We start from the raw sequence: 16,827 nt of genomic DNA on the forward strand, positions 1-16,827 counted from the left end.
GGGATCACAAATCATTGATTTCCATTTTGCCCATTGGGGCATCATGGCATTTGTATCTGCCATGGTCTGTTTGGTGGCTTCTATCATGCAAATGTCTGGGGAGTAGAATATCACACTCTTATCTCCGGCCGCTCTTCTAAGTTTAGAATGCCATCTTAATGCTAGGGACAGGTATTTTTCTCCCCTTGTATATCTAGCCTCTTTTGTTGACCAATGCCTTGATAGGAACATACAGGGATGTTTTGAGTTCAAATTGCGTGCCTCTATTCCTCCGCCTTTTTCTCCTACTTCTAAATGGGCTTCTAAGGGGAGCTTCATAACTCGTTCTTCCAAATTTTGAGCTTTAGTCAGTACATGATCTTTCATTATTCTAAAATTGTTCTTGTCTTCTTCTTTTAGCTGAGGACTAGTGGGTTCTCTCCTCCTATCCCAGGCCCCCGCCTTTAGAGGAAATGCAAATTCACTAAACAGTGGAACATGGGTTTTCAAAGGCTCGCATATTGCCACGAATCGTTCCAGGTCTTCAATTCTTTCGGGTTCTGGGAAGCTTTCTATTTGTTGTTTATGAGTCTCGGAAATCATTCCTCCTTTAGGTGGATTTCTAAGTCCAAGGGCGGCCAGCGCCTTGTGGACAATCATAGTAAGTTTACTTCGCCAACCTCTGTATAATAGTAATAATGTTGTTAGTAATAACAATAATAATAATAATCTCATTTGAATATCAATTTCCCATCTCATCAGGTTAGCCACTTGAGTCTTTTGGGCCTCCCCTCTCAGGGTGCAGCCCTGGGCTAGACCCCTTTCCATAAGAGGCCTGCACTCAGGTTCCCCTGGGTAGAGATCTCTAGCCTCCTGCTTCCCGGTGTCTTCTTTTCAAAGTCCACCGATCACAGGAGCACAGCTCGCCTACTGACGCATTCGCTTTTGGCTTACTGTGGCCTGACTGTACATTGAGCCGAGCACGGCGGCCATCAGTCCTTATCAGGTACCGCATGGACTTACTGCCATTTGTGACCCGACCGGCCGGTGACCCAGTCGATAGCGACCCCTGACCCCGTAGTGATAACCATCACCCAGGGAGGAAGCCGACGGTCTGATCCCGACCCCACTTGGCTATGGGAATCGAAACTTTGACCGTTTTCACCGGCCTCGCCTGTTCACAGAGGTGACAGGTCGTCTACCACTCTGCTAGGTGTGGACTGTCGTCCACGTACCACGTAGTTGCCCTCCCATGAGACAACCACGCCGACTAGACGGAACCACGGCAGGATGTTAACTCACCCTTCACTAGACACGGGGGCCTTCAGTCACTCCCCAGCACTATAGAAAGTATTTATCGTGCCCTCGGAACCTTGCGATTCCGCCGCCGCCTGTTAGCCCCTAGGTTCGGGGTGCCCAATCCCCTCCCTAAGGGCTGATCTTCTCCATCTCTCCAAAATTGATTCGATTCGCATCAGTAGTATTCTCTGCGTTGCCGTCGGCCATTATTTATGATAACTTCTTATTTTTAGTTTTCAGTTATTCTCTGGTATATACGTTTCTTACTGTATATATATCTGTCTATTTATTTATTTTTATTCTAATTTGATTTATTTTGTTACTGGCTAGTATATTCACAGGGATACTTCCTATGGTACCTAAAACTGTCCTCTGTTTTAGGTTCAAACTACTCGGGCTCTGCCGTTTGTTGGGCAGCAGTATATATTTTATTTATCTTTTGTTTTTATTTATTTATTTATTTTATTTTCTATTTTTTATTTTCTTTTTTTTAATATATTTATCCAACAAAGCCAACAGCCATATGGCGGCTTTACAATCAGTAGTACTGGTCTATCCGCATACAAACTTTCCCTATCAACAGTATGGTGGGTTTACAACAGTTCGCCACGCATACAGACTTTCCCTATCAACAGTATGGTGGATTTACAACCAGTAGTCTGATACCCCGCACATATGAGGACTACTGCCGGCCTTGCGATTACACGGTAGAATCGGCGAAGGAATCCCACCCTGTGCCTTTGGGTGGGTGTACTTCGCGACAATTCAACAAAACACAGCGATTCAACAATAAACGACAGGTTCGATAATGAATGACAATTCAACCAAACACAGCGATTCAATAATAAGCAGCAATTCAATCATGAACAGTAGTTTCAATAGTAAACAGCAAAGACACCCTACTCTGTTGGTGGGGTTTGCAATAATATAAACTCAATGAATAGCAAAGGATACCCACTTTGTTAATGGGCTTTGCAAAAACAGCAAAAGGAACCCCACCGCTGTACCTATGGGTGGGTGGGCTTCTGCAAATTTATAAATGTTCCCCTCGGAGCGACCCCGAGAGGAAACAGGTGAGTGCCTTTTTTCGATCCCGGTTCCTCGGTCTCGTCGCGTCGGAGGGATCAATTCTAACTGGACCTTCACCTAGTTCCAGGCTACTCTATCGGATACAGCTGGTGGGGGGACGGGAGAGACCCGTGGAACATCATTCACAGGGTCGTACTACGTCTCCGGGCCAGCGACCTATTTTTTGGGCCGCTGTTTTTAGAACAAGAAGGGTGAGGCTATCACTTTTCCTATTCCAACAACCTAGGTACCTGACAACCTAGGGTGGTAGTACGTTTAATCTTCACTACACACAAACAAAACAAGTTCCTTTAGCTTTGCCTGTGAGCTTATCGGCCCAACCAACCAAGCTTTGATACCTTTAGAAGGCTTTTACCCCTTTTTAAAACAGACCGCTTTTCTTCCCTCTTTACTAAGGCGCTATCCTCTCCACTGAGAGGAGCTACAAAGTTTTTATGGGAGTCCAATTATAGCCTCAGTCTGCAGGTACCGGTTTGGTTGGGTCGACCAAGAGAGGGCTGCAAGCGTGAGAGCTCCAAAAATGGCCCCGTCGGTTCTCCGCGGGCGATGTGACACATCAATGCAGGGTGCAGCCCTGTCCTGGCAATTTTCAACGTCTACCTCAGCTTGATTTCGCTGGTTTGAGCAAAGACACTTTTTCTCAGTTTAGTGGGTTTTTGTAGTTTAACTGGAGAAGGCTAAGCAGATCCTACTCTTTATACCATCAGACCTTGTTTGACCTTGACCAGCCCCACGTTGGGCGCCATGAAGACTGTGTCAGGGAGAGGCCAGGGGCTCCCCTGAAAGCAGTGTGTAATACATTTCGGACAGGAGGTCTCCGACCACAGAAAAAAACAGCCTTAACCCTCACGATGTACACTTTTTATGTCACAGACAAGACAGTTAAGGTCCTCAAAAGATTCTTACGAGACTACCTGTCCTACTCTGTCCAGAGAAACGTACTGATGCTCACCACTAAAGACTAAAAAATATGAAGTGTGAGCTTTTATCAGTAGTGTAACAGCCGTGTGGAATTCAGATACTCACAGATGGGTATTGCTTCTAAAGAAGACAAAGTCAATTTATCCTTACAGCACTTTATTTATCCTTACCAAAAATGAGGCTTTTTGGAAGTTTAAAGCTTCCTTTTATTCACTCAGTGGTATTACACATGTGCATTTAAAAAATACAAATGCAAATACAAAAATAATTGGAAAGAAATCAATCAGGATTTACCAATGCCTTAAATTAGGCTTGTTCTAAAATAATTCCAAATTTAGATTTAAAAGCAGGAGGTTCCATTAGATTTAGATAATTCCAAAAAAGTATAATATTTAACACCAAATAGGTTTAATCTCAAAATAGAGAAATGTACCTCTTTTAATGTAAGTCAATTTTACCTTCATCCATGTGGAACCAACTGCTTGAGATCTGACCAAGGTGCAAGAGAAGAATCCCCCAAAAAGAGCGCAAAAGGGGCAGAGGACCCCGGCAGGGCGTAAGCCCTCCGTGTCCTCCAAAAATCCCCCAAAAAGCCTAAAAGATGCTCTGGTGTGAGCCGTTATATACGATGGTTCGATCTCAGGGAAATTCCCCAGACATATGTATGTGTGCGTGTGTGCACGTAGGTGTGCACACTCACAAAAGGAGCTTATCTTGCATCTTTTTCAGACATGGACATATGCTGAGGTATGCAGAATGCGCTGATCAGTGATGAAAATAGACATGCATGTCTCGAAAATACAGGCTGTATGTTCCGTACACAGTGTATGTAGTTCAACCACAGGAAATGCATAACCACAAAGAGGCTTCAAAGGCTTGCAAAGTTTCCAGTGCACCTGCAGTCATTTCAACCAGTCAATATCGTTCCTTCTTTAACCAGGCCAAGTGATAATAATGAGCCTGTGAGTTGTTCAACATAAATTACGTTCTTTAACATTTTCACGATGTCCAACAATGGGAAGGCATTTTGTCTGTGTGTCTGTCAGACCGCCTGCTCCTCCTCCTCACATATAATCCAGCTCCTGGCTTAATCTGTCAGCACCAGCCGTGCCGTCATGGCCTAAAAAATCTTTTTACGTCATATATATTCAAAAAAGACATTTCCACTACTGTAGAGCCGTCCCAACTATTTTGTCTCGTCATTTTAATCGTCATGTTCCGGGGATCAGCAGCAGGCTGCTTGTACATTCATGAATGCAGCACAGATCAAGGGTAGTGAGATTAAAGTAAGGCAGTGGGATAGAGGGGATTGCGAGGAGACCCAGGCAGCTGTACGACTCACCAAGCGTAACCTCTCATTTTAACATATACAACACAATGCGAAGGACTGGGTTTTAAAGTACCTGTTTGCATCAAATGTCCACCAGCTGCCTCTCTAACATTCGGCGTGTGTTAAAGGAGTAGCTCTCTAGTTTCATGGCTGCTTTTAAGAGTACTGTTTGCAGTGTTCTATGAGGGGTTTGATGTGTCATGGTTTCAGGTCATGGTTTTAACGATCTCTTCCTCTGTCATGCTCTCTCTCTCTCTCTCTCTCTCTCTCTCTCTCTCTCTCTCGGCTTGGTCTTCCAGGGAGATCGAGGACCAGCAGGCCCGCTGGGTCCTCCTGGGGAGACCGGGCCAAGGGTAAGTAGTACTGTTCATGAGTCATGACCTACTGTATGTCTAGTGGACACCAGAGCACTCACACACAACGTATGCCTCAGGGGTTCCCCATGTGACCTGTCTTCCTGAATGGGCAATCTGGACAACCATCAGACCGCATGAAATAGCGACTTTGCAGATACAAGACTGACCGTGACATTTGAACCCGATTTAGCAACAAACAGCAGAATTGTTGAAGTTTGGGTTTGGAATAATGGTATATGGAGCTATCTAAAGCTGTTGAACTAATGGCTACTCACTCACACATGTTTGGATGCCGGCCAATAAGTAATCAAGGGTGCTGACATTGCTTCTGTTTGATCAAAAACCCGAAAGAGTCTGGATCTCCCAGTGTGACATAATGTCTGTGTTTAGGATGGGGCATCCCGGCCATATGACCAGTGCAGTTGACGAATATTTAATCAAAAACAGATCCAACAATGTAATGTAATCTAGTGATGCTGATGTTCTTGTACTGATAATCTGGAGTGGGAGTCTGGTGTGCATCCTTTACTGGCCCTATAGGCCTGCATCACAAAGTGCCAGTGAGGACTGCAGTCCATTGAGGGCTGCAGAACCAAGGAACTTACCAGTAGCGTAGCGACCCCCCGCCGGGCCCCGATGCGAGGTTTTCACCACAGGCGCGCCCCCCCCACCCCATGCAAGGTTTTCGGGTTCGGGTTAGGGTTCAAGTGGTTAATATTAAACATTGGAAGATTTGGAGGACCCCCTGTAGTAACTCTGTCTAAGGACCCCCTGTTGAAGACCCCTGGAATAAATGGTATTAATTACCTTTGAGTGGAAATTCTGTTCCCTAATCCTCCTCCTCTGATTGAGTCACGGACTGCACAACATGTCAATAATATCCTACTTGCTTTCTGTAGCCTGCCTCTTTTTGTTTTTTAATTGGGTGGCGGGCCCACCTAAGAAATCAGATATTAGTTTCAGAGCCATTCTGTAGAAATTACCGATAACAGCCCTAAACGCTAAACAGGCGGCAGAGAAGATTCTTCATGCCTGCCGCTAAAAGTAAACAGGAGACAGCTGTCCTCAAAGCAACTAGTCTGGATCACATTGAGTAATCAGTAGCACTCGTCAAGAGGTTACCAAGGGTAAAAGTTTTCTTTATTTTTATTTTTTATTTTTTTATTCCCCGGAGCAGTGGCGGGCCCTAATGCCTCCGGGCCCTAATGTGATTGCATCGGCTGCTTCCCCTATAGCTCCGCCCCTGGAACTTACACTGTAAAATCCTGAAGTGTAATATAAGTCTGAGACTCTATAAATTAATGGAGACTCTATAGCAGGGTTCCCCAATAGGCGGCCCGCGGGCCATTTGCGGCCCGCGGGGGGGCTACTGTCAGGCCCCCACCAACCCCAGTAATAATGGTGGTATAAGAGCAGCAACAACACTAGTATATCGTCATTGTCAGGTGGAAACCTCGTATCTCCAAATGTGTACGTTCTTTCGCAAATCATACAAGGCCGTCGCACAAATGTAGTGAAAACAGTAGATCTACAAGCACACAACGCCTCGCACCGCGAGGCGTTGTGTAGATCGGCTGTTTTCACTAGTTTAAATAATTTTTAATAAAGTTTTGGACATACAAGATTTTCACCCAACAACGACGATATCTGAACTGTCGCTGGAGTAGCAGGAACGCCACCGTCGCCCCCTGCAATGTTGTGGCCCTCGGCTTGGTACCCTAGACATGATTTGGCCCTTGGGGAAAACTAATTGGGCAACCCTGCTCTATGCTATAGGGTAATGGATTTGACTGTGTAGTCCTCATTTCAACTTTTGACTTGGGAGCAGTCCATTGTTGCTTCAGTTTGGTTAACTCGTTGTGCTAGTTAGTCATATTTGTTTATGTTACTGTGTAAGAGATGCACAGCAAAGTCAGAGCAAGAAAAATAACATACTTGAAAATGCAAATACTGAAGAAAACGGCACTTCCCTGTCTGTCCACTAACTCCTTGCCTGGCTGAGAGCATTCCAAAAATTACTGTGGACTTGATAAATAACTTCATGGTTACAGAATAATAGACTAAGGAGGATATGGCAAATTTGGTTAGATTCGCGGACCGAACTTTCTATAAAATGTCTTGATACAGTATGTAGAGGTAGATCTCCCAGAGAGTGTAGCAGCATCACTACATTGTCTCTGGTGGGATGGAGTGATGCTGCTGCATGTGCCTGGAAAATGAGACTGGCCCACATCCCTCATTGGCCCAGGGCCTTGGATTAACTCCAGGCTTGTGGCTTTGGGCTCTAGCCCTGACCTAGCTGGCTGGCAGACTGGCCAGCAGCCTGACTTATTGGCTGGCTGGCTGGCTGACTGATAGACTGGATGAATGTTTGGCTGACTGGCTGAATAGCTGGCTCAGTGGCTCACTACTGGGTCTGTGCGTACAGTATGAGTGTGCAATCGTGTTTGGCCGCACGTGCTCACACTGACTGCTTATGTAAGCACTTATAGCTGTCTAGGTAAACCAGTTTGTCCTGTATAGCCACTCCACACACAGAGAAGAGGTACAGTCAGCAACATGAAGGGCTTAAGGGATGTTTCAGTGAAGATGACCGTTTTACAAGGATTTTGTAAAGTCCTGTCATTTCTTTCAGGATAACTGTTAGCCAGGGATTTGAATGAATTCCAAAACATTATCTTGCTTACAGAGAAATGTGTTTGTGCACAGACCACATGCTCACCACCTGAGTTCAGAGCTGACTCCCATTGTGTTGCACGTGCCCCTTCTCTCTGACCTTCGGTTTCCTGATCTATTCTAGCTCTACTATCTAATAAAGAAAGACTTTCCAAAAGAAAAATAAAATACATCTTGGGAGAAAAATTAAAAAGAAAGAATGTAAAGTGAATGGAGATATGTATCCTAGATTTTACCCCTGAGGAACAAAAATAAACAAACATAATTTATTTGACAAATGCCTTAATAGATAGAGATAAAAGCATAAAAGTCGCAACTATACACCCCCCTAAGGGATACATCAAACTGCTGTGATTTTTTACAGGTTCTAATGCTTAATTTATGCTAAAAAAAACTAACAAAAAAAAACAACTAAAAAACAAGCTGATCATTTGCAGATCAGAAAGCTTGAATCTCGGCACAAGACACGGCCGTACGATGGAGTATAAATCTGGCTTAATACAGGTTTGATTTGTCTCATCTGTGGTCTGTACGGGCTTAAGATTGACAGGAATGATGTACTGTACTTAAGGAGAGATGCAAAGAGTAGGGACTACTCTACCAAGTCTACTACTGTAGCTTGCACAGTACACTAATAGACAGCACTTAACGAACATTTGTTTGATCTTGTCCTAAGCTTACTATCTAATAGTCTGCCCTGTTTGTTTGCTCTGTTTTTTTGTTTTTTGTTTTTACAAGGGCTATCCAGGCTTGCCAGGAGGTCCTGGGGACATCGGCCTGCAAGGTGCACCTGTAAGTACCATAGGAACTCCATGTTGAAAAGCAGTTTGTACTAAGAGTCTACTGTATGTTAAACACGGATGTGTTTGAGAAATACGTAAATACCCCAAAATGGCCCAAATGTCTCCACATCTTATGCCTTTTATCCTCACACTACGTATCTTTGCAGAGGGATTGACCTGTCTTGACAGCTCCCTCTCTGTTTGAGATCAACCCACATAAACATTAGAACTTAATGGACTGAGACGATTAGATCCATTGCCTCTCATCTTTCCATCTCTGTGTCTTGGCTGGCTCTCATAAACACTTTAATTGCAACATTAACATTTAATACTTAAATCGAGGTGGAGGAGCCCACTCTTGGTTCTTTGCTGTTGTAAACACTTTAAAGGGGGGAGATTTGATACAAGGATTTGACCATTTCCCACATTTAAGTCTAGACTTGTGTAAATAGTATATCTTTACTGGCTGATTGTTCAGCACTTCTGTCTGAATTGTATTCACTGTGTCCATTTGAGTAATCTTGGTGGATAAAGTACAATACGAGCAAGATGAGTCTCTTCTTGTATCTATTTTATAGAGTTAAGTTCATTTAACAATTTCTCTGCCATTTTAAACATAGCTGTAGTAAGCAGCTGCCAAATTGTCCTTACCTTTTAGCGTGGGCACGCGCACGCATCGTGCACAATCTGTGCGCGACTCATCTAGTAGACGTGTAGACTCGGTGACAAGCTTTCGAATACAAAAAACCCCATTGAAAAAGACATATCCGTTGCCACGCTGTATCTCTGCTTATCAGCCAGTGTTTACATGAAAAAGCATTGAAAAAAGCCAACTGTGCGCTATGGTAACACGTGGACACGTTCGCGCACAAAACGCACGATATGTGCGGGGATCATAATCCAGGCGTGTAGAGACTGGATCAAAGTTTCCAAACGCAAAAATCCGATTGAAAAACTAGCGTTCCATCGCCCAGTAGCTTCCACTTCTGTTACACAGTAAACCAATGGAGGCGGGACTATGGCCCAGGCTCAGACTGGATACGGAAAGCTGGATCCGGTCCAGACCGGAAATGACCGGATACAGTTAGGGGGGCGGGCCTAAAGAGCCAGAATCAGCGAAAATCTGCGCTAATACTTTTAATCCTTTCATAATGATTAAAGCTAATTAAACTTTACGGGCTCTACGGGCATGGCAGCGCGGTACAGCGGGAAATCTACGGTCTCTACGGGGATCGCGAGGTATGAGTTAACTCATTCTGTGCCAGATGCCAAAATGGCTCCAAGGTAGCTGTGCTGAGATTTTGTATGTTTTTCTTTACTATGCAATGAAAAAAAAAGATTTTTTTTTTATAATTTTTTTCCCCACAGAAACAGACACAGTTGTTGTGATTCAGTGGCAAAAATAATTTTGGCAATCGGACAAATGGTTCCAGAGATAGAGCTGTTTGAATGAAAAAAAGTGTCCATCCACTAGAATGGACACACATGAACACACATTTTCTCAATCAGCTAAACGAGGGAGCGAACACACAAACAGAGAAAAGCATCTCTCTGATCTCAGGTCATTTTGACATCTTTAGAAAAAAAAAAAAAAATGATTTTTTTTTATATGTAAAAAACACAAAAACCGTCATTGGCACACAGGGCTATTGGAAAAAAAACCGTCATAAGCAGTCATTGGCACAGAATGAGTTAATTGCGACCGTCAGGTCGCAGTTTGTATGAAAACGGCCAGCTCATGTCACTGAGTGAGTCAGTCAGTCATGCCTCATGTCACGCTCCATATATGGCCATTCATTTATTAGTGAATTAATTTTCCCCATTGCCTTGAATGGGGACAGTTCAAATGGTAAGAAGAATTCATTTGCCAGTGTGACTCGCGTCACGGCAACCACACTTGCAAATTAATTCTGTCCTTGTCCCTTTATGCCCATATATGGAGTATCTGGGAATGCCCTTATATGGACATATTGTGTCAGTCTCATGATCACCAGTGTGGTACAATTAATACTACTTCTGTATTAGGCACCTTATTTGAGTGCTAGCTGCTAGTCCATGTTGGGCAACAAACATTCACAATTTTAATTCCTCTGTCCTCATCCCTACCTCATTTCTCCATGTCCTCTCTCTCTCTCTCTCTCTCTGCATATCTGTCTGTCTCGCTCAGGGTCCTCAAGGACAGAGAGGCACTCCAGGGATTGCTGGACCAAAGGGTAGAAGGGTAAGATTCCTGTTCCCCAATTGGAGCATCTCTACTACCACTCCTCATGTTATTAGGCATGTGCGCTCAGATGGACGACAGGATCCTAAAAAAACGTGACGTGATGCGTTACATTTCTTAGCATAATTTAGGCCTAAGACTGGCTGACCACAAAAACCTTGACTCATGAAACTTTAACTTTTCATGATCTGTCTCACATCACCACTTCTTCTTCACACACCAGAGCTAAAGACACATGTTTTGCTATTCCACTAGGGCCATGATCCTTTACAGATGATTATACAGCTGTTTATTCAGCCCTGTAACATGAATCACATCGCTGGAGGATGCTAATGGTGCTGTAATGTCAAACTAGTGAGACACCGTGTGGCAGAAGGAAGAATGACAACATTATGTATGACCCTACATCAGGCTAATACTGTACTGTACATTCAAATTTCATTCACAAACACTGTTGAGTGCAGAGCGTTAAGGGGAGTATACAACACGCAACTAAGCATTAATCAGGTTTACTTCTCAAGTGTTTCAACTTGATGATCTTCAGAGCCTTTTGAGTCTTGCCCAAAGCATGCAGATTTGCAGATTCTGCCTGCATTCAAATTTATTTTCCATTTTGGTTTGGAAGTATCCAGTGCTTTTCAGCAATTACAAATGTATAAAATAACAAATGATTACCATGAACATTTAGATTTTCCTTGGGAGGAGCTCCCTCTCTGACAGGGTATTCATCATCGCAGCCAGTCGTTGTGATTTATTGGTGCGGCGATGCACGTTTTCTTCTCAAGAATTCTCGTGTCTACCGTGAAACCTTTCAAGAGGTGACGGATGACTTCCCATTTACTGCTCCTACCCTACGTCAGCGCATTCTACAGATGTCTGCGTTTGCCTCTCTGGTGCCAGGGTGGGTTGGCAGAGCAAAGTTGACACTCCTGTGCCAGTGTGTCTACCAGTGCCAGGTCTAGAGCTTTTCAGGTGATTACTTGTCCATCTCAGACGACAGTAGATAGGGGGAAGCAGTGTCAGAGTGTCAGGTGATACAGTGCTCAAAGGCATCATGCATGGCTTTGCCTTACTGTGCCATTTCTTATTGATCTAATAATGTCTTCTGCCGTTTCTCCCTTTCATCATCTCATAAATTACTTTTCACCCATAAAGCATGTAACATTGTCAGACAAATTCTCAAAACACATGGCAGCACTTAACATTTACACACACGTCACTGCCTGCGTGTTGTTTACTGTAATCTATACATGTGTCTGTTTGTAGTTGCATTTCCTGTTTTATCAAGGTATGTTTATGCCTATCCCAAAGATCCTCAAAAATTGAATGGGCCAACAATGAGCATCTGCGCTCAATCTGCATTGTCACGGCATATATACGTACTCTGATATGTGCCAGAGATAACAATTCTAAAGGCCATCACTTAATGGAAAATAACAGGGAAGTTCAATACCTAGACTCCCCTATTCGCTGTTGTTTTTGGAACAGCTGTGTGATGTAAACACTGTGGTTTGTCTATAATGGATGATTGCATCCTGTATTCTGAGACTTTAAATTGCTTCACCATGCCATGTCCTGAGGGCAATTGCTAAGTGGTTGTTATCTTAACCCTGCTTATCTTTCTCTCTCTTCCCACTTAACCCTTTGGGCTATAAAAGAAATCCTGAAAATGCCCTGATAAGAATATGTGACTCACACCTGCGCTAGTGCTGAAAGCTGTGGGGCGCATTCATGATGCACATTGTAGGGAAGTGGAAAGTGCATTCTTTGGATAGTTTGGGAATAGTTTAGAATCCCGGAATATGGTTTTATCGCTCTCGCCTTCTCTGATTTGTCGTCGGTCAGAGCTGGGGAAAGCATTTTTACGATCAAATCTGTTGTGTAAACGTAACTTGCTCCAAAAATGTCATCCTCTGGTGAACAGCCCTGTAATTATGTGACATGATTATGTGAATTATGTACTACTTGTAGATAAACCAAGGCATCATAAAAAAGCAATTTTTTATTCTGTCGGTTAACCACATACATTTATATGTCTTGATATCTTTGTTGATGAAACTACTGTGTTTATCTCAAACACGTAGAGTCTATAAACAGATGCCTGTCAACTATGCTGTTCAAGTCAACAGTGGAACTTAAGAGAGGATCACACTTGAGCTCACAGTGATGGACAGCTACAAGCATTGTTCACGTCTAAAACAAGAGCTCTAGTTGCTTCAAGGATACGAGAAATACTAGTAGAAAGTACTTAAGAAAGGGACAGAGAAAGAGAATGCTTTCTCTCTTTCTCTTTCCACCCCCTTGCACTTCTCTACTTTTGAGCAGGATTTGGAGAACGGTTCAAGTTACAATGACCTGGAAGCTTGAGCAGGCAGAGAGATTTGGAAGACAGGGAAACTTGATTAAAAGCTGACGGCACAGTGAAAATAGGCAGGCATAGAGATAAGAAAGCCATCAAACAGAAATGTAAAGAGGAGATTTTCATAGGAGATGGAAACAAGAGATAGGCAAAGGGGGAAATGACAAGGTAGAAGAGAAAGAAAGGAGGGCAGTTTCTTTATTTACAGATCCTTATCCATCTACCTGTGTGGTGTTGCTGCGGGGGACAATGCTCTTGAAATGTTGATGGGGGCGCCAATCTTTAGCATATGGGCCAGGAAATCCCCCAGGGAGACAGAATGCAGACAGAATATTGTTGATGTTATTACAGTATTCCAGACAGTAGTGGAAAGTAACTAGTCTATATTTACTCAAATACTGTACTTAAAGAGGCACTCCACCACTTTTCAACCTATGTTCATATAATTGGTCCTCACTAAAAAATAGCTTCTTTTTTTTTTCTTTTTTTTTCTTAAGAGGAGGGCTGTGGGCAGGTCAGAAACCCATCGTCTTGTGACATCATCGATTGCCAATCCAGCTTATAGAAACTGCACTACATTATTTGGTATTTTATACTGTCTGTACTTCTACTCCTCTACATCTCAAATTCAAATATTGTACTTTTACTCCACTACAACAGCTTTAGTTACTATTTACTGTAGATTCATATCATTGTTACAATACATAAACCACATAAACATTATTTTATACTTTGAGAAATTGTGAACTATTTATAGCGTAGTTATGCTCTTTTCACAAAGCATGGACAAATTAGAATTTCTTTGTATATTTCCTTTATTTTTGTACTAAAATATCTGAGTACTTCTTCCACCACTGTTTATTACAGTATCTCTGTCTTCTTTGTGTTTGGATATTCATTTGTATTTGGTGTTGAACTTGCTCCGCTTTTATTCTTTTGAGACTCTGGCAGGGACGTGCAGAGAATGTTAGAGAGGCAGGGGCTGAAATTTCTAAAAGGGCCTTTTGGTGAAAATATCGAAAATAGCAGTCGTCCAAGCTCACAACGTGTCGCGCTGCGACGTGTTGTGAGCTTGGAGGTCGTCTATTTTCGGAGCTTGATACCACACTGAACTACGCATAATCAAGTCAATACTGGAGATGTGGCGTGCGGCATGGATTTCTACACAAAGAGGGCAATTCTTTTAACATAAGATGCTGCATTCAAGTTCAGGAGAGTTTGGACAACGAAATTCACTTGAATACTGCCTTCTGGTATGGCATGTAAAGGGGGCATTTGCATTTCTTTCGCCATAGTGAAAACTGCATTCATGGTCTGGAGAGGGTGCTTTTTAACAGACAGATAAAAGGGTCGGGGCTCAAGCCCCCTTTGATGTCTATGTGTGCACGTGCCTGTGTTGTGGCTCATACAGTGTTTCAGGAGATGGTAAGAAGCTGAGGGTTTTATTAGTTTCCATTGGTTCTGTGAGGTGCTAATTATTCTGTTTATGTCTCACAGGGACCTCGAGGTCCAGATGGCCCACTAGGAGAACCAGGTCCTGAAGGCATTAAGGTAAACACGCACTCACACACATGCACACACACATACGTACACAAACACACACACACACACACACACACACACACACACACACACACACACACACACACACACACACGTGCGCGCGTGCGCGCGCACACGCACGCACGCACGCACGCACACACACACACACACACACACACACACACACACACACACACACACATGTGCACATTGTGGAAATGATCACCTTTTAATTTGCAAGTTTCATTGTGTACAGTAAGTGTAAAGGAGCAAACCTTTAGCATAGCAAACATTTAGCATTGAAATCAGTCCATGCTATAAACCAATGATGAAAGACTGTATACATGCCAATGACAACTGCATGGCATGAGAGCATAGAGATCGTTATCTAAATAATAGCAACTGAATATCATAGTTTATTTACTCACTCTTTGTGGGAAATAAATCATTTTCCAACACCCTAAATGTTTTATTTCTTTTGCAGGGAGAAAGGGGTGATAACGGAATAAAGGGGGAACCAGGATCAACAGTGAGTAATCTGCATATTAACGCTTTAATTGTTAACTGGTATCTCTCAGCTATACAAACTAGTATGAGGAACATACCGGTACAGTTCGTGTAACACTGGTTGTGAACCTTGACTTGAACCAATGTACAGTATATGAGCACGCTTGAGTAGGTATGTCAGGATGTCAGTAAATTGTCAGTAAATGTATATGTTTTCATGTTGCTGTCTGTCTCTCTGGTTCATCGCTGGGTCAAGCCCCAGGCAGCTCTGAGATGACGAGACATTTTGACCGGTACATTTATTTATCCAAAGCCTACCCTAATTAGTGTCCTTAAAACCCGCTGGCATCGTCCACAAAACCCCATGGAAAATGAATTACCCCATATTTTCTCCACATGTTCCCTCGGCTTCAAGGTTAGCCTTCGGCTTCTATAAATGCCTGTTTAAAGTGTTGTTAATATCTGCCAGGGTGCTCAGTGTACTTTTAATTAGTTCTTATTTGCAGTGTGCCATTCTCTCTGAGGGTCTGTATCAGGTTATACTCAACTCGGTTACTGTGTGTACGTATGCCAGCGTCCAGTAACCAAACCTGAGCTAAGTCAATAAAGTAGTAGGAGGATGAACATGAAACCCACTCTGTATTTTAACTGTAACCTGTAGCACTTTATTGGGAAGGAAATGAACCACTTAAACCCTACTGTATGTTCTGTGTTGACTCGAGTGCGTACAAGGCTCTTTACTTGGTCCGCTCCTTTTGTCTCGCTACACAAAATCTCTTCGCCGAAAATAACCAATCTACAAGCTCACAACGCATTGCAACACGACAACGTCGCAAGCTTGTAGATCTAGTATTTTCGCCGAAAGTTCAACTCAGAATAGGGGCGCTATGGGTTCATGTGGTTAAACACAGCTTCAGATTTGTGAGTGTTATTTGCACATTTGTTATGTAAGGGGTTTTATTCAAGTGCAACCTCTATAAATTGACGGCATTATGGCACTATTTGTGTTTGTATTAACATGCGATGATAGCAGATACTAGATACATACATACATTTATATTTTTCTAATGCATAGTGATCCCAAGCACGATTATTATTTAAAAGGTTACCTAACTTAAGTATTTAAGATGTAGGTAATTCATAAGTCTAAACAGAGATTAAACACAACATGATTCTAGATATATTTGAAAACAGTATCATGATAAAATCATTGTTTTTTGTGCAAGTCTTTGAATATTTCAAATCCCAAAAAGTCTCAAGGTTTAAAAAAAAAAAAAAAAAAAACATGTTTCTATGTCAGTGATGCTCAAACCTTTTCATGTGAAGGACCCCCACAATTATATGTATTTGGCCACGGATCCCAGTATTTAGTTCCAGGGACCCAGAAGCAAAATTCGAGTTACAAATGTTCACTTAAAAGATACATATATTCAAAGATTTGCACAAATTTTCACGACTTTTCAAAAATAGCAGATCTACAAGCTAGCACTCGGTGCCACGCTGTGAGCTTGTATATCTGCAATTTTTCAATAGCTAAAGTATAAAATAATTAAGGCCCCTCCACCTTGGGTCCTAGTAACTCAGTTCCACTCCCCCCCCCCTTAATTGTGACACCCCTGCCAATGAACACATTTGGCAGCGTTCATAGGAAATTAAACTGAAAGAGTGTGATCTCTGACGCTGCACTAGTGACTCCTGCAGGTTGGTCAGAGTGCCTGTTTAGTGGGGAGTTGAACTGAGAAGATTAGCATGTTCCTCTGCATGTA

The 16,827-nt window shown here is 42.8% G+C and overlaps 1 protein-coding gene across 1 annotated transcript in view; it reads left to right on the forward strand.

Annotated features, from left to right (window-relative positions):
• col24a1 (collagen type XXIV alpha 1 chain) overlaps positions 1–16,827 on the forward strand; it is a gene marked incomplete at both ends in the record, with an annotated part of 183,635 nt that overhangs the window by 122,904 nt on the left and 43,904 nt on the right. The window contains 5 exons of the mRNA XM_080727840.1: positions 4,918–4,971; positions 8,389–8,442; positions 10,600–10,653; positions 14,510–14,563; positions 15,039–15,083. Of these exons, the coding sequence (XP_080583966.1) occupies positions 4,918–4,971; positions 8,389–8,442; positions 10,600–10,653; positions 14,510–14,563; positions 15,039–15,083 (261 nt within the window). The remainder of the gene's footprint in view (positions 1–4,917; positions 4,972–8,388; positions 8,443–10,599; positions 10,654–14,509; positions 14,564–15,038; positions 15,084–16,827) is intronic.

Source organism: Nannobrachium achirus (assembly GCF_963921795.1).
Source record: "Nannobrachium achirus genome assembly, chromosome: 1".
Lineage (NCBI taxonomy): Eukaryota > Metazoa > Chordata > Actinopteri > Myctophiformes > Myctophidae > Nannobrachium > Nannobrachium achirus.